The sequence below is a fragment of the Lepus europaeus genome, chromosome 8, assembly GCF_033115175.1.
Source record: "Lepus europaeus isolate LE1 chromosome 8, mLepTim1.pri, whole genome shotgun sequence".
Lineage (NCBI taxonomy): Eukaryota > Metazoa > Chordata > Mammalia > Lagomorpha > Leporidae > Lepus > Lepus europaeus.
The window spans coordinates 124,172,017-124,195,184 of NC_084834.1; the positions used below are offsets into that span (position 1 = coordinate 124,172,017).

General features: G+C 45.4%; 1 protein-coding gene across 3 annotated transcripts in view; it reads right to left on the minus strand.

Moving 5' to 3' along the window:
* Nucleotides 1-11,340: 11,340 nt before the first annotated feature.
* Nucleotides 11,341-23,168, minus strand: part of AGPAT5 (1-acylglycerol-3-phosphate O-acyltransferase 5) — a 59,011-nt gene continuing 47,183 nt past the window's right edge. For all 3 annotated transcript variants that reach the window (XM_062198842.1, XM_062198841.1, XM_062198840.1), the window contains 2 exons: nt 16,182-16,305; nt 11,341-13,858 (listed from right to left, as the gene is read on the minus strand). In XM_062198842.1, the coding sequence (XP_062054826.1) occupies nt 13,633-13,858; nt 16,182-16,305 (350 nt within the window). In that variant the 3' untranslated portion in view covers nt 11,341-13,632. The remainder of the gene's footprint in view (nt 13,859-16,181; nt 16,306-23,168) is intronic.

Consider the following 23,168-nt stretch of genomic DNA (forward strand, 5'->3'; position numbering starts at 1 on the left):
CCTGTCTGGACGCAGCTGGGTGTGGGGGCAGCTCTCCTCCAGGAGGCAGGGACAGAGCGTCCAGGCCCTGGGCCGGGGAGGGGTGTACCCAGAACACTGTGTGTGCCAAGTGCATTGATTTGGCTCAGGGACATGGTTCCTTCACGCAGATGGAGCTGAGATGTTTTACAGGGGACTGAAAACACATCTAAAGGAGCTACTCAGCCTCAGAGGGTCTTGTCGTCTGCTGACCCCTTAAAGAGAGGGCAACTGTGGCACAACTTCCTCCCCGTAAGCCTCAAGGCACCCTTGAAACGTAAGTCCCCAGAGCTGGCTTTGCCCAGGGTGCGCCTCGAGAATACAGGTGATAAAAACAGCACAAGCCCTGGGGGGGACAGATGGGACTTCGGGGGTCACTTCTGCTCCTTACTCGCTCAGGAGTGCTCCTGTGTCGACCCCAGGCTGCATGTTCCTCATCATCTGACTTGTGAGGCCGACGTGGCTGGAGCAGGGCTGGTTTGCCGCCTCTTCTCTCTCCCTAGTGCAGAGCGTCGGAGGTGCACGTCCCTGCCCTTAGCACCTCGCCCTGTGTGCCAGCAGCCATTGAGGCCACATCCCTGGGGGATGAGACAGGTGCTTTCTCCCCAAGCCTAGAACTTACGTCCCCGACACAAGCCATGGGCTTTCCTGGCAAAAGTAAGAACTCACACCACTCTCCCAGTGTCTGAGCTTACAGACTCCATGAAGTGACCCCCAGGTTTTTTATTATCAAGGCGGGAGCAGCTGTTGAGCACCCACAGTGCCCCAGGCACTCATGTAAGTCCTTGCTGTTTCCATCCTTGTGCAACCCTCACACGGCTGCCAGTTCCACTGTAGTTGCCTCATCCACTCCACTGCTTCTTGGGTGTCTACCCTGGGGCGTTAGCTTATCTTAATCTTCAGCTCTGTGCCAGGCCCTCTCCTGGACCCCCCAGGAACCCTGAGATTAAGATCCTGACATTCAGCCTAGGAGCAGAGCTGTCCTAGACTTGGAAAACAAGTGTTTCTTTTTTGTTTGTTTGTTTTAGATTTCATTTATGTATTTGAAAGAGAGAGAGAGAGACAGGTCTTCCATTTGCTGGTTCTCTCCCCAAATGGCCTCAGAGGCCAGGGCTGGGCCAGGCTGCAGTCCAGGACCTCATCTGGGTCTCCCACGCAAGTGCAGGGGCCCAAGCACTTGGGCGATCTTCCGCTGTTTTCCCAGGCCGTCAACAGGAAGCTGGATCTGAAGTGGAGCAGTCAGGATATGAACCACTACCCATGTGGGATGCTGATGTTGCAGGCAGCAGCTGTATCCACTATACCAAAGCGCCAGCCCCTAGAAAATAAGTCTTGGTAAAAGGCAGCGAGTGGCTTTCTCAGGCTCGTGGGGAAGCACTTTCATCCCTCCACCCATCCGGTCTGCTCTTTGGAACGGATCTCAGCCCCAGGAGGAGACAGGCGCCCGTGTCCCCTGCAGCGGGGTTTCCACGCCACAGCCCATGTGGACTCACTTCATTCCTGGCATGCAGGTCACTAGCCAGCATCCCTTAGACTCAGCCCTGCTCTGGAGGATGAGCTCTTGAAAGGTTGATACATTCCTTACAGGACATCTGGGCATTGCTACTGCAGTGGTCAGGCTTCTGTCACTACACCAACATCTGAGAGGAGCATCATGGGAAGGAGAAGCTTTGCTACTGCTTGTGAGCTTGGAGCTCTCAGCATCTGAGGAGGGCAATGGCTGGCAGGGTGCACGTAGAGGGGGGAATCCCAATTATGAGCCTGGTAGCAGAGACAGAGCAGCTGGGCCAGACTGACCATACAACCAAACCTCCCAGGAGAACTGCCTTCCCAGGACAGGCCCCCATGACCCACTAGGACCACCTAGCTCAAATCTCCACCCTTAATCCAGGAACCATTAACATTAACCTGACGCTGGGGGCCAAGCATTCACTGTGCAGGCCTCGGGGGATGCACAAACTGTTATCCAACCACAGCCACTCTCCACGTGCAGGGCTATTGTGAGGACGAAAGCAGAGCACACAGGCAGCGAGCGCTCGACACACGAGAGCTGTTCTCATTATTGAAGGGGGTTTTGTTGGAACGCGGGTGTGGCTGATGCTTTGAGAATGTTGTCAGCTGGGAAACACCATCACATGTGGTTCCATGGCAGAGACAGATGAGTGTGGCCTGGATATACATCTAAAACACAGTGGGTGTTTGGAAGTAAAGATCTCTATGCTGTGTTAGAGAGATGGTGACTGGGCAGGCACATAGAGAAGCTAGGAATCACAAAGCACATGCCATGTCTGTCAAACTCAGCTGTCTTCGAAGTAACCGTGGGGCTACAGGAGGTGGCTGAGAGACCCCACTGTGCCTCTTGACACAGAGTAGGAGGCCAGTGGCCAATGAAGCACGCAGGGCATCTTCGGAGCAAGTTGCTTAAAGCCTGGCTTGGGCACTGTGAATGTGAAGAGAAGCTGGTGGTGTCTGCGACAATCCCTCCCAATGGTAAGTGTTGCACACACACACACACACACGGTATGTATTGCATACATACAAACTCAGAAATATTCGACATGTTTTTCATGTGTGCATGAAACACGCCTTGTGATAACACCACTTTGGTGTTTGATGGTGAAGTTCAACCCAGCAGGTGGCCAGGTTGTCACTCAGTCTGCCTGTAAGATCGGCTCCACCCCGCTCTCGGTCCTCCCCTCAGCTGCCTCGACTCATTTCGTTTTGAGAAGTTCTTGAAAAGGGATTTAAAAGCTTGCTTTGGAACAGAAGTTTTGAAATCCACTGTTGTTTTATACAATGCATTTTCAGTGAAACTTTTGAAGACCCTGGTGCGATTTCTTGCAACCCCCACTGTCCCCAGTTTCTCCCTTTATTGAGCTATTTGGATATTTATTTAATGTGAAGCTATTATTCTTACCCTAAAGGGACAAAATCGCTTACTAGATTAGGAGAGCATTTTTTTGACCACTTAGGGAGAATTTAAAGGAAAAAAATGATTTATTTATTTTAAAAGGCAGAGTGACAGAGAAGAAGACACACACACACACACACACAGATTTTCCATTTGCTGATTCACCCTCCAAATGGCTGCAACGGCTGGGGTGGACTAAACTGAAGCCAGGTGCCAGGAACTCAAGTCCTGGGGCCATCTTCCACTGCCTTCTTCAGAAGCAAAGCAGCCAGGACTCGAACTGAACCAGCGGTCTGATATGGGAGGGTAGCATCACAGGCAGCAGCTTAACCCACTGCACCACGACACCAGCCGTGGGAATCATGGTCTTCCCCATGACTCCTTGGAATGAGTGCCTCCTGCACTGTGAAAGCTCTGTCCACTCTCTCCAGAGGTCGTTCACGCCAATACTCACACAAACACATTCTTTTATCACCACCCACCCCAAGGCGTTTCCTTATGGAAGAACAAAAGGAGCAGACAGAAGTCACAGCATTTGAGGTTCTTTTTGTAAGCAGATGCAAGAGCAGACAAAAATTCCCAGTAATTACTACTAGGAACCGTGGTGCCGCAGGACGTCAACGGGCTACATTCTCTGAGACACGCAGCACGAGGCTGACGGGAGGACTTTTCAGTTCCTGGGAGATTCCAGCCTGTAACCAGGTAACCAGGTAAAAGTGCAGACGTATTGAAATACTGATCCTACAGCAGTGCCAAGTCGCCTTTGGCTGTTTTGACAGGCAGAGTTAGACAGTGAAAGACAGAGAGAGAGGTCCTCCCTTCTCCACCAGTTGACCCCCCAAGTGGCTGCCATGGCCACGTGCTGCGCTGATCTGAAGCCAGGAGCCAGGTGCTTCATCCTGGTCTCCCATGCGGGTGCAGGGCCCAAAGGCCATCCTCCACTGCACTCCCGAGCCATAGCAGAGAGCTGGAATGGAAGAGGAGCAACCAGGACAGAATCCGGCACCCCGACCGGGACCAGAACCCTGGGTGCTGGCGACCCAGGCAGAGGATTAGTCTAGTGAGCCGCAGCTCCAGCCGCCTTTGGCTGTTTCTAAACACAGCAGTCTTTGCCCCTAGTGGACAACACAGAGCACTAAAACAGAGGGTCCACTGAGAACCCACCCCAGAGCACACAGCCAGCTGCTCTCCAGTTTGCTCAGGTTCTGTGCCTTGTTGCGCTTTAGTGTCTTGAACACCAGCAATTCCTGGGTGGCACTCAGCAGTCATAGCTGAGTCCTATCACTTAAGTGTGTCTGCTCTATGCCATAAATTGTAAGAATAAGTTATCCACTGCAGACTATAAAATTAAAACAATTGCTTTAGAAAACTTTCAAGAGGTATTCAGTCTGATAGGACTATGGTAAGCTAAGCATAAAACACCCGTCTCGAACTTGTATGTGATGAGTGGTTGATACATGCTGGGAACTGTGGTAGTTTGGGGGCAGGCACTGGGGACAGTTTGGTTTGAGCCACCACCTGCAATGCCTGAACCCCATGTTGGAATGTGGGTTGTAGTCTTGGCTGCTCCATTTGCAATCCAGCTCCCTGCCCAATGTGCCCAGAGAATAACAGGTGATGAATCAAGTATATGGGGTCCTGCCACTGACTTGGGAGTTTCTGGCTCCTGGCTTTGGCCAGGTCTAGTCCCAGCTATAGCAGCCATTTGTTGAGTGAACTAGCAGATGGAAGATTCTCTCTCTCTCTCTGTCATTCCATTTCTTCCTCTTTCCCTGTCACTCTTTCAAATAAATAAAACTTTAAAAAAAAGATGTTGGAGCAAATGACCCTGCCCTTTATGTCACCTTGGATATGAGACTTGTCCAATAGAAACAAAGGCCTGGCACATGTCCAGAATTAAGTTTGCCAGTAGTCACAGTTTAAAAAGTAAAGCAGATGAAATTAACTTTAATGTATTTTATTGAGTGCAGTATTTCCATAATACCATCTCTATAGCGTGTAATCAATAGAAACATTTCTAGTTTATATTTTTTGTCCTTATTTTCTCAGAATCTAGCATGCCTTTTACCCTTACGACATCTCACATTTCACGAGACTGTGGCACCACAGAGGAACGTGTGAGTGTTGGGGATGGGGGTGGGGATTCCCCGGTCCTTCCAGGACTCAGGCGAAGGTGTGTGGGGTGCTGAGGCAAGGGAGGCAGCAGGAAGAGACCCTCAAGCCGAGTTGTCTGGAGAGACAGGCGGCAAAGGCAGCTGGTCCCAGGCCCCAGGTGGCAGTGGGGGGTGAAGACTGGGAGAGCACCAGGGATGGGTGTGGTTATGGCAGCAGTGGGATAGCCTCAGACCCTCAAACCAGTCCCAGGGTAGCCTACGCTGCCCGCCGTATTCCAGGGAGACTTGGACCACTGCCAGCCCACCTGAGAGTGGGGGCAGAAATGGGAGCAGGCTGGAGGGCAGTAGAGTTGGGAGTTACTGACACTGGGGGGACACTGCGGTGGGCTTGTTTCTGCTCTGGGGATCCCTAGATCTTCTGGAGAGAAGCGGGACTGAGAGACAGGAGTCCCCTGTGGGGTCTGCTTTTGTGGGGACATGAACTTGTCGCATGCCATATCCAAAACCTAAAGCAAAAGTTTCCAGTCCAAAGTAAAAGGCAGAACCCACTTATGGACACACACGGAGAAAGTACTCAAGGTAGTTTACAAGAAGAGACGGTGGTGGCAGCACCATGGTATAGTGAGCTAAGCCACAGCCTGTGACACTGGCATCCCATATGGACACTGGCTCAAGTCCTGGCTGCTCCACTTCCCATCTTGCATCCTTGCTAATATGCCTGAGAGAGCAATGAAAGACGGACCAAGTGCTTGGGTCCCTGGACCCATGTGGGAGACCTGGAAGGAGCTCCTGGCTCCTGGCTTCCACCTGGCCCAGCCATGGCTGTGGTAGCCATTCGGGGAATGAACCATTAGATGGAAGATCTGTGTGTGGTGTGTGTGTGCAGGAACTGGGGCTTCCAGGGCAGGGGTGGTACCTTTTCTTCACGCCCTAATAGGTCTTTAAGTCTTCACCAAACTTACCTTTTGCCACAGGTTGGGGATCTCAGAAAATGACTGTGCTGGTCCCTCAGCGACTAGCTGGGAGCGACTGCACAGCCCAGTGAGCCTTTGCAGGCACTGTAGCTGTGCTCCTGCCAGTCCTGCCTGCTTTTTGGCCAGAGGCCACATTGCAACTACCACTGTCTGTACTGGAGATTATTTGGTGTCAAACAAATCCACTGAAGCAGGTACACAACATAACACAATTTTTAAGATCTTTACATCTCACAGACGTAATCCATGAGTATAGACACAGACCTTCTCTAGTGGGGCTGGCATTGTGGTGTAGTGGATTAAGCCACCATTTGACACCAGCATCACCCACTGGAGTGCAGGTTCAGGTCCCAGCCGCTCCACTTCCAATCCACCCTCCTGCTAATGCACCTGGGGAGGCAGTGGAAGTACTTGGGTCCCTGACACCCACATGGGAGACCAGGAGTCCCTGGCTCCTGGCTTTGGCTTGGCCCAGTCCCGCCTATTTCAGCTATTTGGGGGAGTGAACCAGAGGATAGATGCTCTCTTTCTCTTCCTATCATTCTGCCTTTCAAATAAATAAATCTTTTTTAAAATGTATTTATTTGAAAGAGATTTACAGAGAGAGGTAGAGAGAGAAAGGTCTTCCATCCACTGGTTCACTCCCCAAATGGTCACAATGGCTGGAGCTGTGCTGATCTGAAGCCAGGAGCCAGGAGCCTCCCCCAGGTCTTCCACGAAGGTGCAGGGGCCCATGGACTTGGACCATCTTTTACTGCTTTCCCAGGCCATAGCAGAGAGCTGTATTGGAAGAGGAGCAGCTGGGACTAGAACTGGCGCCCATATGGGATCCCGGTGCTTCAGGCCAGGGCGTTAACCCGCTGAGCCACAGCGCTGGCCCTCAAATAAATCTTAAAAAATTAAACTTCCCTTGGCCAGCACCGTTGCTCACTAGGCTAATCTTCCGCCTGCGGCGCCGGCACCCTGGGTTCTAGTCCCGGTCTGGGCACCGGATTCTGTCCTGGTTGCTCCTCTTCCAGTCCAGCTCTCTGCTGTGGCCCAGGGAAGGCAGTGGAGGATGGCCCAAGTGCTTGGGCCCTGCACCTGCATTGGAGACAGGAGGAAGCACCTGGCTCCTGGCTCCTGGCTTAGGATTGGCGCAGCGCGCTGGCCATAGCAGCCATTTGGGGGGTGAACCAACGGAAGGAAGACCTTTCTCTAACTCTGTCAAAAAAATTAGAAAAAAAAAAAAAATTTAAACTAATCTTCCCATACTTCGTTATGTCCAATTGATATTTAACTTGAAAGTGAAAAGCCCAAACATACCAGTTCTTTGATGTAAATTACCTTCTTTCCTCATCCTTGTTCCCCTTACACAGACAAGAAAGGTGCCCCATCGCGCAGTTGCTGGTATTTTCCGCTCCAGCCAGTGACAGGATATTGGGATGGGGCCGGCAGGGGAGGGAAGAATTTTTTCTACCATCTTCCCTGCCAGGAACTGAGGGGTCTATAAAAGATGGGTGCAGGTGTGAAAAACGCAGTCCCAGACAAATGAAAACTGCTAAACCATACACGGGAACGGAATTATCAAGAAACTGACCAGTGACCAAGACGGTCATTCATGTGTGCATGGATAGAACACAGTGGCTCTGAGTGACCAGAAGAATGGTTAATGACAACTGCTTTTTAAGAACCAGGTGTTTGAGTTCCAAAATGCACGAGAGAGCAATCCACCAAGTAAGGCTGTGATGATTTAGGAATAGTGAGCTCTCACGCTGGTGTTGGACATTCTGTAAGAATGCACGTCTACACCTAGGATCTCAAACTCTGGTGGGAGTTCTCTCACTGAACTCCCGTCACAGACCAGGGAGGCTCAACTTGGCCATTCCAGTTACTCACAGGTAGTGGCACAGCACAGCCTACTGCTCGTAAGACATTCTAAGGGGGTCATTTCAAGTATTCACTCATGCCGCTGGAGGTGATAAAGGCAGGCAGATAGCATCAAGTTGATCTGATTTGCAAGCTTCGTCCTGCCCCCCTTTTGTGATCTCATGTTCCTACCTGATCTCACCTGTACACTCACCTGTCAATCAGACTATGTAACCACTCCCCTTTGGAAGTGAATAAAAGGCCTGGTGCACGGTGGGCCCGGCCCCTCCCTTGCTGTTCCTTGCCTTCGGGTGCTTGGCCTTTTGGTCTTCTCTCTGCCTCTGCTTTCCTGCTGCGCTAAGATACCTATGGCTGCTCACAATCATGATTTGCTCCTTGTGGCTCCCAGCCTGCTCTCTGCCTGGAATGGACCCTGCTTGTATTTCTAGATTCTTTCTCCTCTAAATAAAGCCCTCAGTTTCCTGTGCGTTTCTTTCACTGAATGAATGTTAAAAACTTACCATGTTTGTTTTGAGCCGATATTCAGAATTCTCATCTGAATAGACAGCAAGAACCCACCAAATCTTAATATTAAAAATTACTAATAAGGCTGGACAATATCAGAGAGAGGCCTCTGCACCTGCTACCCGGATACCTTCATGCTCCCAACATAAGGACAGGATCCTGAGGATCCAGAGTCATCGTGGAGAGAGCATGAAATTCTCTTATAAAAGATAAAGAACCCTTCCCTTAGTAATCTGTGAATTACTTGATTAAAATTTTAAACAAAAATATCTATGGGGCCAATGTTGTGGCGCAGTGGGTTAAGCTGCTGCCTGCAAAATGCTGGCATCCCACATGAGTGCACCTTCCAGTCTCTGCTGCTCCACTTGCAATCCAGCTCCTTGCTAATGTGCCTGGGAAAGCAGTGGAAGACAGCTCAAGTGCTTGGGCCCCTGCCACCCACATGTGAGTCCCATATGGAATTCCTGGTTCCTGGCTTCAGCCTGGTCCTGCCCTGGCCATGGCAGCCATTTGGGGAATAAACCAGTGGGTGGAGCATCTCTGTCTCTCCCTCTCTCTACAACTCTGCCTTTCAAAATAAAGTAATAAATCTTAAACAAACCTGTAGCTATGACCATCCACTTTTAAATATTTTATTTATTTTTATTTGAGAGGCAGAGTTAGAGAAGGATAGAGAGGTCTTCAATCCACTTGTTCACTCCCTAAATGCCTGCACAGCTGAAGCTGGGCCGATCCCAGGCCAGGAGCCAGGAGCTTCTTCTGTGTCTCACACGTGGGTGCAGGGGTCCAAGGACTTGGGCCATCTTCTACTGCTTTCCCAGGCCATAGCAGAGAGCTATGACCATCCACTCTTAAAGGCACTTAAACCATGTGAAATACTACTGCATTTCTCTTCGTAATGACAGCACATTTTTTTTCTCCACAAGCATAACTTGTGTGCTTCTGTGCATTTTATTCTAATTCTCAGAAGCAGAATAAGATCTATGTGGCCTCTGCTGTGGTCTATGCAGCGCCTATGAACAGCCGTTTTAAACGTCTGTCTACTGACCCTTTTGGTCTCAATAACCCTTGAAGTAAACATGATTATTATTGATATTTCCTAAATGATAAGCTTAGTAAACTGTAACTTAGTAAAATGCCTGATGTCAAATGGCTAGCTAGTGTCAGAACCAGGATCCAAAACCTGGAAGTCTGCCTGCAGACTCGTCACTCTCATGGCCAGACTGCCCACAGCACACACTGCAGGAAGGCAACGCACGTCTGACAGCACTCCACACAGCCTGGCAAGTCTCAAGACAAAATGATCCCTTAAGTGATCCAAGATGATCCACTAGGCGGGCTGGCTGACTCCAGCTTCCTACTAAGGCAGACCCTGGGGGACAGCAGTGATGGTTCAAGTAGTTCGGTCCCTGTTACCTATGTGGAAGGCCTAGATTGAGTTCTTGGCTCCCAGCTTTGGCCTGCCCCAGGCCAGGTTGCCGTGGCATTTGGAAAGTGAACAAGCCGATGGATGATCTCTGTCTCTATGCCTTTCAAATAAATTTAAAAATTTTTTTAAAAGTTTGTGGAAAATCTGTACTATGAAAAAAATTACATGGATTATAAACATTTTCTACACCAAAATAAACATCTTTTAATTCCATTTCCCATACACTTTTTGAAATACCCTTATAAAGAAACATGTACACATTTTATCAATACATGAAGTAACTTTCTATCATAAAGCAGATGTTTAATAAATAACTAATTTTGAGATTCAGATGAAATAATGAAGCACCAATAAACTCAAAGTCTAAATTTATTCTAAAAATACTAACAGGAAAGAAGATAAACTAGTCAAGAACTCTCTCCTGCTGGACATACACAGATTAAGAACATTCCTTTCTAGTACATTCACATTTAAAATCATGAGTCAATAATTTGGATGGAAAAAAATGACAGGTCTCATCACCAATTAGTATTGAATTTGCCACAAAATCAGATCTCCTTCAATACACTCCAAGTATTTTGAGCTATTTGGAATGGCTTTCTTCCAAATACCTTCCTGGGGCAGGCATGTGATGTAGTGTTAAGCCACAGCTTGGGATGTGAGCATTTAATATCAGAATGCCTGGTTAAAGTCCTGGCTACTCCGCTTGCAATCCAGCCTTCTACTAATGCACACACCAGGTGGTGGCAGGCTGGGACTCAAGTATCTGGGCCACTGCCATGCACATGGGAGACCCAGATGGAGTTCCAGGCTCCTGGCTTAGGCAGGCATCTGGGGAGTGAACCAGCAGATAGCACATCTCTGTCTTTGCTTTTCAAGTATATTACAAATAAAATATTACTTTAATAGATATTCCTGTTTTCTTAAATGTGGGTCTGATATTGGGTTGGGAGTTATTTTTTAACTACATGTGATGGACAAATGTTATATATACTTCTGTTTTTATTAAGTGGCCAATCTAGTTAGATCATTTAATTTATACAGACCTATTTAAGGAATGCAATTATAAATCATATACTTTTATAAAGGAAAAAATAAAACTTATAATAACGTGAATAAAGGAAAATTGGTACTATTCTAAGTGAAAAACAATCACACTAAAATGAAACATGTGAAAGAAACCATTAGTACGTTTAAGAATTACCTGGTCTGTGACTCTTACCAACTTGGTTAATTTTAGGCATTTGACATGCTTCACTGAGATCATCTAACGACTCAGAACTGCCAAGTGATCAGTAATCTCCACACATCTTCTGGATTGTACAGAGGAGTTGACATAACCAAACACACTGCTTCACATTTGGGGTATTAAATATATTTTTTAAAACTCTGCTCAATAATTAAGGAAAAAAACGTGGTTTTATAAATTCAGAATGCAGGGCCAGTCAAAAGATATTCTGTGTAGTAGAAAATTGGCGATGAATTTTTGGGTCACAAAATCTTAAACAGCATAGACAGACATCAGACAGTGGAGGATTTTATTTCTTTTTTTACTTCCATCCAAACACAACCCTTTCTGGGCAACATAAAAGCATGCACATTGATGGCATTTTTATAAAGAAAAACTAAGCAATTACTAAGCTGTAAATCAATAGCAATAAGCTTAAATGGTATTATGAAAAAAATTACAGATAGGCATCCGGCTCTTAATTTTAGAAAATTAATTCAAGTCAAAATCAACACACATTAAAGGAAAGCTGCTAATTTTCCATTTTGATATAATTTTTTCAGCTATCATACTTTATAGACCTTTTGTGAGAAGACCGTAAGTACAATCCTAAGAAACATGGAATTCAAGTGATCTTACACAGGCCATCAGTTATAGTCCACATAATTCCAGTGGTTCTGTCTCTTAAAATTTAGAGCATATCCATGATACTCAGAAGTTCCAAAACTTATATTTCTTATAATCTTTAGGAAACAAGGTCTAAATTTGGGAATCTTTTTAAAAATGTATTTAACAAAGACATGGAATTAATCTAAATTTTACAGAAAAGAACAAAAATTATGATTCAGCATTGATAACTCTTTTCATGAATCTCATCCATGCCCCACTCATAATTAGGCCAACTCTATCCCTGGGAATACATATATATGAGCGAGTACAGGCATATGCATAACAATACAACACAGAAACCAATTCACACCTCTCGACCCTTCAACTGTTGCTTTAAAAGGCTTATTCTTTGTTTCTGAAGAAGCAGTGTACTAAGCCATGATGACATTTCCCTTTTTCAAAATGTTGACATGATTCAGTTGGTGAGCTTCATTTGGGCCATCAGCATCATTTTGTAACAGAAATCCATTAGCAGTGAGCAGGAATGCTCTCTTAGATGACCAGGAGGAACGAAGCTTCAATTATAACATAAAAACAGAGCAGATCACACATAGGAAAGGTCTTCTTCCATGGACACATTGCTTCATGGCTGAAAACTATGATTTGGTTCCTGCAACACCAAACTTGTCCTCAGGTGATACATGTAACTGCAGCTCTGTTAAAACTAATGGGCAACAACAGGTTTGCTCATTAAGGCTGTATGTCACTGGCGTGGAAAAGGCGAATTTCTTGACCGGAGAGAAATGCCAAGTGTCTTTGCGGTAGCCAGTGAAGCTCACTCCCAAGCTTTAAGAGTTCAGCTTGTACCAGGGCAACGCCGGCTAGCTCTGCGCTTCCAGTCACTGAGCAGCACCATTGGCAGGAATCCACAGGAAAAGGACTAGAGCACAAGAGGAAATCTGCCGTGTAACAAAGAACTCGCTTTTGGGCTACAGATTCTATGAAGTCAAACAGAAACAGGCAAAGGCACATGCTAGTGAGTCTAGCCGGGAGGGTGCGGGCTCCTGTCCACCTCAGGTGTCTGTGGACTCAGAGTCCAACCAGGGTTCACACTGACTGTTGTGATATAAAAAATAACAGGAAACCTTAATGTGTTTAAGCACTTGTGGCACAGATGTTGGAAAGTACAAATAGCATGGCTTAAATTTTCAAAAAGCTGGGCAATTTAAAGTTCTGCTATAATGAACTAGTGTCACAATTTTAATTTAAATTTCACCTCAGGTTCCATACATTCCTCTTTTGTGTGGAGTACCAGGTATACAAATTAAGCAATTTCAATAAATACTAGAAATGGTGATTATTTTGTAAATATAAAGTAGAACCAGAGAGCAATGCAATACAGTAAAAAACATGCACTAACCAGAGCTTTTCCCCCATGAACAATGGCTGCCCCTTTCCTTAAACATCTCGAGACTTAAATACAATTCCTTTCATTGACTTGCAGAGATCAAGCAAAAAGCCAGATATTATATAGCTGTAAGATATGAAATACTTGAGTGGTAAGAGTTTGGAGCTGGCATGGTAAGTTGTAAGAAATTGAAAATAACCAATCAACATGGTGAAAGGCTGCAAATTAATGTTCAGAAAAAATAGCCATCTGAATTCCACAGCAATAGCCAAGCGTACACTGCTACTCATCCTCTGAAGTTGACACGAGTCATGGAAAACGTAAAGCACAGCACAGACTCCACAGAGCTCCACCTTTCTAGCAGCTCTAGCGCTGAAGCTGTAACACCATCAGTTTGCCCAATACCAACTGCATATTGGCTTTAGTCACAAATTCTATTTTATCCAATGTTCAGTCAAGTAGGTTTTATTTACACTTCTTATTAAACTCAGGAAACAATCTGACATACTGTGCAGCCACCAATAATACACACTGTAGCACGTTCCACTGACAGGAGACAGCTATCTCTTTAGGCTTTAATAACAACCACTAAGCAGCCAAGTAGGGTTCCATATATCCATGTGTTTACGTACAGTTTCCTCCCAGCCTCGGTCATAAGCATACCAACAGTCAAACCACTCAGGACCAACACTGATGGTAGAGTCTTCTTGAGACTTAATTTGGAATGAACACTTTTCCCAGGAAATCTGTCTCTTCTTTCAGGATCTGGTGAATCATAAAATTCTAAAAGCAACCTAGAGCCAGAATGAAAAACAAATTTAAGTTTCAGATTCCCTCATTTCAATTCAACAAACATTGACTCAATACCTATTATGTGCTGGAGAAGTTCTAGGTACTAGGAAAACAAGGATGAAATGTCCAGAGATTTGGTTTAATACAATTTCTACTCTTCTTAAATAGTCTCAAGATGTTCTGTAATTAGTATATATAAGTTACAAGGAATATTTCAGAATAGCTAGTTTTAAGCCATGTGATGAGGATATTTTTGTAGTTCAAACTTTCACTCCATAAAGTTTTGCATTAACTTGACTCACACGTGGGTAATAAACCCACCTCACCTCCTTGTACTTATAGCTCCCATTCCATTGGAAATCAAAGATCAACACTTCTTATAATATATATGGATTTTCAAAAAAGGCTCTCATTTCTATGGAATCATACAAGCAGTGTAAAAGGAGGAAAGCAGTAGCACAGCTGATTCATCTTCCCAATCTTACTTAAAAACATATGAAGTTGTAATAGCAGAAAATATCAACGTAAAGCTTCCCAAGAGCAAAATGTTGAAAGGAAAGTCCTGCTGCTGCCTTACAAATCACATCCATGGAGATAACCACTTTCTTTTAAAAAGTCTGGGCTTATCTAAAACACATACAAGTAGAATATTAAGCACACTACTCAGTCTTTTTTCTGAGAACAGATTTTCATGTCAATACCAATATATTTTATTTTTATAATTTCTTCCATAACCAAAGTGGCCCTGAATAAATGGCTTAATAAATTATGTCATATTCAGCTGAGTCAATGTAATATAGAAAATTCACATAAAGTTTCATCTTCAATCTACTATACTTTTAAGAATTTTCAATGTTAAAATCAACCCACAGCATTAATTATGAAATATGCTACTATAATACAAGAAAAAAAAACCATCTACTAAGGGAATAAAACAGTTGGATAAAATTTCTGAATGTGGGGCCGGCGCTGTGGGTTAGTGGGCTAGGCCTCTGCCTGCGGCGCCAGCATCCCATACGAGCACTAGTTTGTGTCTTGGCTGTTCCTCTTCTGATCCAGCTCTCTGCTACAGTCAGGGAAAGCAGTAGAAGATGGCCAAAGTGCCTGGGCCCTTGCACCCGCATGGAAAACCTGAAAGAAGCTCCTAGCTCCTGCTTCAGATCGGCTCAGGGGATGGAAGACCTTTCTCTGTCTCTCCTTCTCTCTGTCTGTAACTGTGCCTCTAAAATACATACAATCTTTTTTTTTTTTTTTTTTTTTTTTTTTTGACAGGCAGAGTGGACAGTGAGAGAGAGAGAGACAGAGAGAAAGGTCTTCCTTTGCCGTTGGTTCACCCTCCAATGGCCGCCGCGGTAGCGCGCTGCGGCCGGCGCACCGCGCTGTTCCGATGGCAGGAGCCAGGTGCTTCTCCTGGTCTCCCATGGGGTGCAGGGCCCAAACACTTGGGCCATCCTCCACTGCACTCCCTGGCCACAGCAGAGAGCTGGCCTGGAAGAGGGGCAACCGGGACAGGATCGGTGCCCCGACCGGGACTAGAACCCGGTGTGCCGGCGCCGCAAGGCGGAGGATTAGCCTGTTGAGCCACGGCGCCGGCAATACATACAATCTTTAAAAAAAATTTAATTTCTTATGTTCAATGAAAGATATTAATATATTCTATGTTGTCATCTGCTGCTACAAGGTTCTCTCTATTAAGTGGTATCAGTCACTCAGTTTGACTTCTTTAAGCTACGCCTCACCTGAGAAGCATCCAAATATGCCTGTAACTTATGTACAGATAACTCTCAGCAGGTTTAAAGCACTGTTTTCTATCAGCACGTATAAAACCAAGAAAATGCTTAACCCTCAAAATACAAAACAACCAAAAGAAGACACTCTGGTTGGAAACATGTCACATCCTGGCATCATGTCTGCCTGAACATCAGATACAACCCTCCACTCCACAGCCTTGGGTTTCCAGGCACGGCGGGCACAATGACATCACTTTATCTGACCCAGGAAGGCAGGTCTGCCATCAGAAAGCCTGTTTTTTTTTTTTTTTTTTTTTTTGGGGGGGGGGGGTTGTCTGTTTGCTTGTTTTTAACCAATTTTATATCCTACTTCATAGTACAGAAAATATTACAAATAAATAGGCCACAATAACAAGTTCTCTCATGATGACTTGTAACAGCAAAGCTAAAAACACGAACAGATAAGCATCAAGTAAGATTTGGCCTGAGTTTCTAGAAAGCATTTCTGACATAACAAAGCTGTTTAGTTCAGAGTTTACTACAGTGAAATTGAGCTGAGCTAAGTATTTGAAGTGTCGGAACTGCCGATACTCACTTATCTTTGATCTCAAAACGTTCCTGGAGCCATCTTCTCATATATGCCTCTTCTTCCGGGACATCTTTTTTGTCTATACGGTCAATGTGTATATGAATTTTAGGACACTCTTTGCAGAGAAACTCTAATAAAGAATACAAATACTTAATTTTTAGATGTTTTAGAATTGTTATATATTCTTTCCTTAGCAATAAATAAATAAATAAGTGTTTTTTTTTTTTTTAAAAAAGATCAAACTGTGGTTTGGGGGCTCAAGCTCAAGCAGAAGACATGCTATAATTTCCATGACTACCACAATTACATAAGCCTAAGTTAAATGAACAGTAACAAATGTTATTTCTCATATAACAACTTTAATTCTACAGGCAGCACAACAACAGGAAGCTGGACCCTACTACAAATCCCACCCACACCTCTGAAGGGACCCCATCCCAGCATGTCACCTATCTCACACAGTTACTGCTGTTTCTCCAACCAGACTGTGTGCTCCTACCGGGCACAGCTGGAGTCCGTCTGGCTCTCTACTGAACCTCCTGTCCTGGCACAGAATTGGACACAAAAAGGTACTTAATAAGCCTTAATTCCTGGGTGGGCACTTGACACAGCATAAGATGCCACTTGGGACATCTGCAACCCATATGGTAACCTGGGAATGAGTCCCGGCTTTGCTTCAGGTTCCAGCTTCTGCTAATGCACCTCCCAGGAGGCAGCACGTGATGGCTCAAATACTTAGCTCCTTGACACCCACGTGGGAGACCCAGACTGAGTTCCAGCCTATTGGTTTCAGCCTGTTCTATCGCTGCCTGTTGTGGGCATTTGGGGAGTGAACCAGTGATGGATCTCTCTTAGTCTGTCTCTCTTGGCCTTGCAAATAAATAAAAAATCAATAAAATTGGGGCCAGTGCTGTGGCGTAGTGGGTTAATGCCCTGGCCTGAAGCTCTGGCAGCCCATATGGGCATCAGTTCGCATCCCGGCTGCTCCACTTCTGATCCAGTTCTCTGCTATGGCCTGGGAAAGCAGTAGGAGATGGCCCAAGTCCTTGGGCCCCTGCACCCACGTGGGAGACCCCGAGGAAGCTCCTGGCTTCGGATTGGCACAGCTCCGGTTGTTGCGGCCAATTGGGGAGTGAACCATTGGATGGAAGACCTCTCTCTCTCTCTGCCTCTCCTTCTCTGTGAAACTCTACCTTTCAAATAAATTTTAAAAAATCAATAAAATTAAAAATAGTTCTCAATTCCTATTCCTTTGGCTGACAATCAGCTCCTGTCATTGACTACTACAGAGCTGCAATAACTTTGGGAGAGCAGCTACCTTTCCTCTTGGATCTGGTTACTGTTTTCTAACTGGTACTCCTGCTTGGTTTCCTGATTGTTGCCATATTTTAACATATTATACTTGGTTCAGGAACCAAAATTCTCACTGTGGAGTAGCTATGAGTCCTTAAACAACTAGGCTGTACTGGAGGCTGGAAATTCCCTTCTTTGTAGTTGGCTCCTGTGGAAAAGTGAGCATATTAACATATTTAAGTTCCTTGGAGAACAAGGAAATAACACAAAGAGAGTTAAGAGATGAACATGTTCCCTAGGTAGGTATGCAAGACAGAGGTCAAGAGCTGTAATCTCCAATCGCTCGATACCAGTCACTGGTGCTCTATAGTCTGAGAAGAGTCCAGCTTACTCTTCAGGACACGTTTACTCTGTAAAACAGGCATGAAGATGACAGCGACACTGGATGGTGTCACTGTATGGCAGATTCCCATGGCCCGCAATAGTGCCCACCATAAAGCAGTAGGTGCAGTGCGTCAGCTCAACTTGTTAGCCACTGCAACTTTCCACACTATCCTCCTATTTCTCTTTCTCATACATAAAAAGACAGGTTCTGGAATCAGTTTTTCTGCTTTCACGTAATTATCTCCACCCCAACATTTCCATAATGCTGTACTTACCCTTGATACTTCCAGTGCTAGAGTACAGCTGCAGACTGTGAAGAAAACCTAACAGACCAAACTGCAAATGGCAGACATGAAATGCTTTGTGAACTAAAGTACTTCGGATGTGTTAACAATGCCTCTACTAAGACAGCAGCTCCTGAGCAAGGAGGCACTCATGTAAGAGAAAAGGACTCACGGTGCCTCTGACTGTGTTTTCCGACACTTTCATGAACTTTGTGTTTACTGCACACTTCACAATTCTATATAGGCAAATACTATAATCTCCTGGAATGGATGAACAACTAAGGCTCACAGAGGACAAAGGCCCAGAGAAGTTGGTGGTGGAGCCCGATCAGCTAAATCTCTGTGGTGAAGGCCCAAACAGGAGCAAGATGAGTGGCACGAGACAAAGTGGAACACAGCTAAATGTTAAGTGACATTTAGGAAGTTTCAATACTGAAGATGGGAAATAATTCCAAATATTTTCCTAAATATTTAACAAAGATCTTTTATCTATATTTACAAAAACTCTTTTAGTTGGAGCATATTTCAAATTGCACAAATAAAAATTAGCCTGCATACCTTAGGGAATACAGACAAAAGGACTCTAATTTAGGTGTAGTTCTGTTCCACCTATAAGTTTTACAGGGGAGGGCACTGACAGACCGGGGGTGGTACAGAGAGGGTTTCAAGTACTCACACCTGACACAGGTTGACTCTTGAGCACATGAGTCATGCTGGTTCTGAAGGAAGCACAGAGAGTGGAGTGCAGAGGGCCTTGACCCCGAGCCCTCACAATGAGCTATCTCCACTTGCCTCTGGGGGAAAAAACAAGGAGGCCTACTTCCTGTAGTATAGGTAACTGTTAGAGGTTCACATCAGTTAATATTATGTAACTCTTTGAAAAAAGTATAGAATTGTACACACCTTCATGTAAAGCTATTTATGACACACAATTAAGCAAGAAAATTAAAATAGGGGCCGGTGCTGTGGCACAGTAGGTTAATCCTCCATCTGCGGTGCTGACATCTTATATGAGCACTGGTTCAAGTCCCAGCTGCTCCCCTTCTGATTCAGCTCTCTGCTAAGGCCTGGCAAAGCAGTAGAAGAAGGCCCAAGTGCTTGGGGCCCTGTACCCACATGGGAGACCTGGAAGAAGCTCCTGGCTTCGAAATGGCCCAGCTCTAGCCATTGTAACCATTTGGGGAGTGAACGAGTGGATGGAAGACCTTTCTCTCTGTCTCCTTCTCACTGTCTGTAACTCTACCTCTCAAATAAAGAATAAATAAAATTTAAAAAAAATTAAAATAACAGTACATAAAGACTATGTATGTATACTTGTATAAATAATCTCATTCAATATGTTTAACATGATTTACATTAATATAATTATATAATAAATTAATGATTTAGGGGCTGGCGCTGTGGCACAGCTGGTAAAGCTGCTGCCTAAAGTGCTGGCATCCCATGTGGGTGCTGGTTCGAGTCCTGACTGCTCCACTTCCCATCCAGCTCTCTGCTATGGCCTGGGAAAGCAGTAGAGGATGGTCCAATGGTCCAAGTCTTTGGGCCCCTGCACCCACGTGGGAGACCCGGAAGAAGCTCCTGGCTCCTGGCTTCGGATCAGCGTAGGACCGGCCCTTGCGGCCAACTGGGGAGTGAACCAGAAGATGGAAGATCTCTCCCTCTCTCTCTCACTTTTTCTCTCTCTCTCTCTTCACCTCTCCTTCCCTCTCTGTGTAACTCTGACTTTCAAATAAATAAATAAATAAAATATTTTAAAAATAATTAATGATTTATGTACTGTACTATATTAATATACATGGGTTTAAAAATTGTATTTCATTCAAATAATCTTTTAAAAATTTATTTATTTATTTAAAAGGTAGAGTTACCGGCGCTGTGGCTCAACAGGCTAATCCTCCGCCTAGTGGCACTGGCACACCGGGTTCTAGTCCCGGTCGGGGCGCCGCATTCTGTCCCGGTTGCCCCTCTTCCAGACCAGCTCTCTGCTGTGGCCAGGGAGTGCAGTGGAGGATGGCCCAAGTGCTTGGGTCCTGCACCCGCATGGGAGACCGGGATAAGCAACTGGCTCCTGCCTTCGGAACAGCGCGGTGCGCCGGCCGCAGCGTGCCAGCCGCGGCAGCCATTGGAGGGTGAACCAATGGCAAAAGGAAGACCTTTCTCTCTGTCTCTCTCTTTCACTGTCCACTCTGCCTGTCAAAAAGTGAAAAAAAAAAAAAAAGTAGAGTTAAAGAAAGGGAGAGACAGAGACAAAGATCTTTCATCTGCTGGTTCAACAGCTAGTCTTAGGCAAGGCTGAAGCTAAGAGCCAGGAGTTTCTTCTGGGTCTCCATCAAGGTTGCAGAGGCCCAAGCACTTGGGTTGTCTTCCATGGCTTTCCCAGGCACATTAGCAGGAAGCTGGGTGGGAAGTGGAGCAGCCAGGATTCAAACCAGCGCCCATAAAGGATGCTAGCATTGCAGGTGGCAGCTTAACCAGCTACACCACAATGCCTACAAAATTAATTTACCCTTTAATTACATTTTTTTCACAAGCTTTTTATAGTAGCTTGTATTTGCAGGTGAAAATTCAGGTAACCCAAAAGAAAGAAAAAAAACAAAACTTTACATTGGGGCCGGTGCTGTGGCACAGCAGGTTAACACCGTGTCCTGAGGTGCCAGTATGCCATGTGGACACCAGTTCGAAACCCGGCTGCTCCACTTCTGATCCAGCTCTCTGCTATAGTCTGGGAAAGCAGTAGGAGATGGCCCAAGTCCTTGGGCCCCTGCATCCTTGTGGGAGACCCAGAAGAAGCTCCTGGCTTCAGGTCAGTGCAGCTCTGGCCGCTGTGGCCAACTGGGGAGTGAACCATTGGATGAAAAACCTCTCTCTCTCTCTCTCTCTCTCTCTGCCTCTCCTCTCTGTGTGTAACTCTGACCTTCAAATAAATAAATAAATAAATCTTTTAAAAAAATAACCTTTACAAGCTCACCTGTTTAAATGCAACCCAGTTAACAGCTGAATATTTTCCTAAAATCTTCTTTTTCACAATGTCTGTATCTTGGAGCATATATTTGCTTTTATATATTTATATAAAAATAAACTTAGCTTTGAATTCTATTTTCCACAAGCTTTTTGAAGTATTCTTTTTTTTTTTAACTTTTTTTATTATTTTTTATTTTTTTTGACAGGTAGAGTTAGACAGTGAGAGAGAGACAGAGAGAAAGGTCTTCCTTTTTCCGTTGGTTCACCCCCCAAGTGGCTGCTACGGCCGGCGCGCTTCGCTGATCCGAAGTAGGAGCCAGGTGCTTCCTCCTGGTCTCCCATGCAGGTGCAGGGCCCAAGCACTTGGGCCATCCTCCACTGCCTTCCCTGGGCCACAGCAAAGAGCTAGACTGGAAGAGGAGCAACTGGGACAGAATTTGGCACCCCAACCAGGACTAGAACCCAGGGTGCCGGCACCGCAGGCGGAGGATTAGCCTAGTGAGCCACAGAGCCAACCTTTGAAGTATTCTTGAATGTATTTTTTGAAATATAAAATATTAATAGAAAAAAGTTAACTAGGATCATGTAAAATGCTTTGCAGAATATAAAATGTTGTCCTTAGCACACAATTTATTAAGGTGTACCACTCATTTTAGAAATAAGATTTTTAAGGGGCTGGCACTGTGGTGTAGCAGGTAAAGCCACCACCTGCAGTGCTGGCATCCCCTATGGGCGCTGGTTTGATTCCCAGCTGCTTCACTTCCAATCCAGCTTTCTGCTATGGCCTGGGAAAACAGTGGAAGTTGGCACAAGTGCTTGGGCCCCTGCTCCCATGTAGGGGACCCGAAGGAAGCTCCTGGCTCCTAGCTTCAGGCAGCCATCTGGTCAGTGAACCAGTAGATGGAAGACCTCTCTCTGCCTCTGCCTTTCTGTAACTCTGCCTTTCAAATAAATAAATAAATGTTTTTTTTTTTAAATAGATTTTTAAGAGGCAAGCATATATCCCATATTAGAGTGCCAGTTTGAATCCTGGCTGCTCCACTTCTGATACAGCTTCCTGCTAATGTGCCTGGGAAGGCAGTGGAATTGGCCCAAGTGTTTGGGCCCTTGGCAACCACATGGGAGACCGGGATGGAGTTCTGGACTTCTGGTTTTGGCTCGGCCCAGCCCTGGCTATTGAGACCCTTTGGGGAGTGAGCCAGCAGATGGAAGACCTCTCTGTCTCTCTGTTTTTCTCAGTCATTTTGCCTTACGAATAAATAAATCTTTTTTTTCTTTCTTTAGAACAATTTAAAAAAATCAAACCACCCATGCCACCTCTGCCCCAATGGAAACCTATCTGAAGCTATCTGACTCTGAGGACAAGAGTGGGTCAACTGTGGCATTGGTTTTCCCCTCCTTTGAAATAGATGTACATCACAACGGAAAGGATGGGACACTGCTGGCTGCCTTGCTCTTCATCGTGAGGCTCTGGAAGCCCTCAGCTATCAGCCTGCAGTGCTCACAGAGCCCTGCAAACTCCTTAACCCACAGCTTCTGCAGCTCCCTGGCTTTACCTGCAGTCTATGCCATCTGGAGGGAGGCTGGAGCTCGATGTGCTCAACCTCAGTCCAGACGATTCTCATGGAACTACTGTCCTCACAAATGGCTGGAGAGACACTGCCAGCAACTTTCTAGGGGGAAAATGGTTTTCAATTGGGCTTAATACCAATGACACTCAGTCACAAAGTATCCATAATATTCCAAGTTACAGAATTTTATACCCCTTACAACTTAGATCAGAATTCATATAATTTAAAGTGAATCCTGGTCTACAGTAGAATATAACTAGACCTTAATATTAATCAATTCACATAAGTGATAAGAGCAGGGTATTTCAAACCATAGGCCATAATTCACAATTAAAATTAATATACTACAAGGAAAATGGTATATCAGTTTTTAAAATTTTTACTTATTGTATTTACTCAAAAGATAGACAGAAACGAGATCTCCCATCCACTGGTTCACTCCCCAGAAGCCACCAGCAGCTGCAGCTGGGTCAGGCTGAAGCCAGGAGTATGAAACT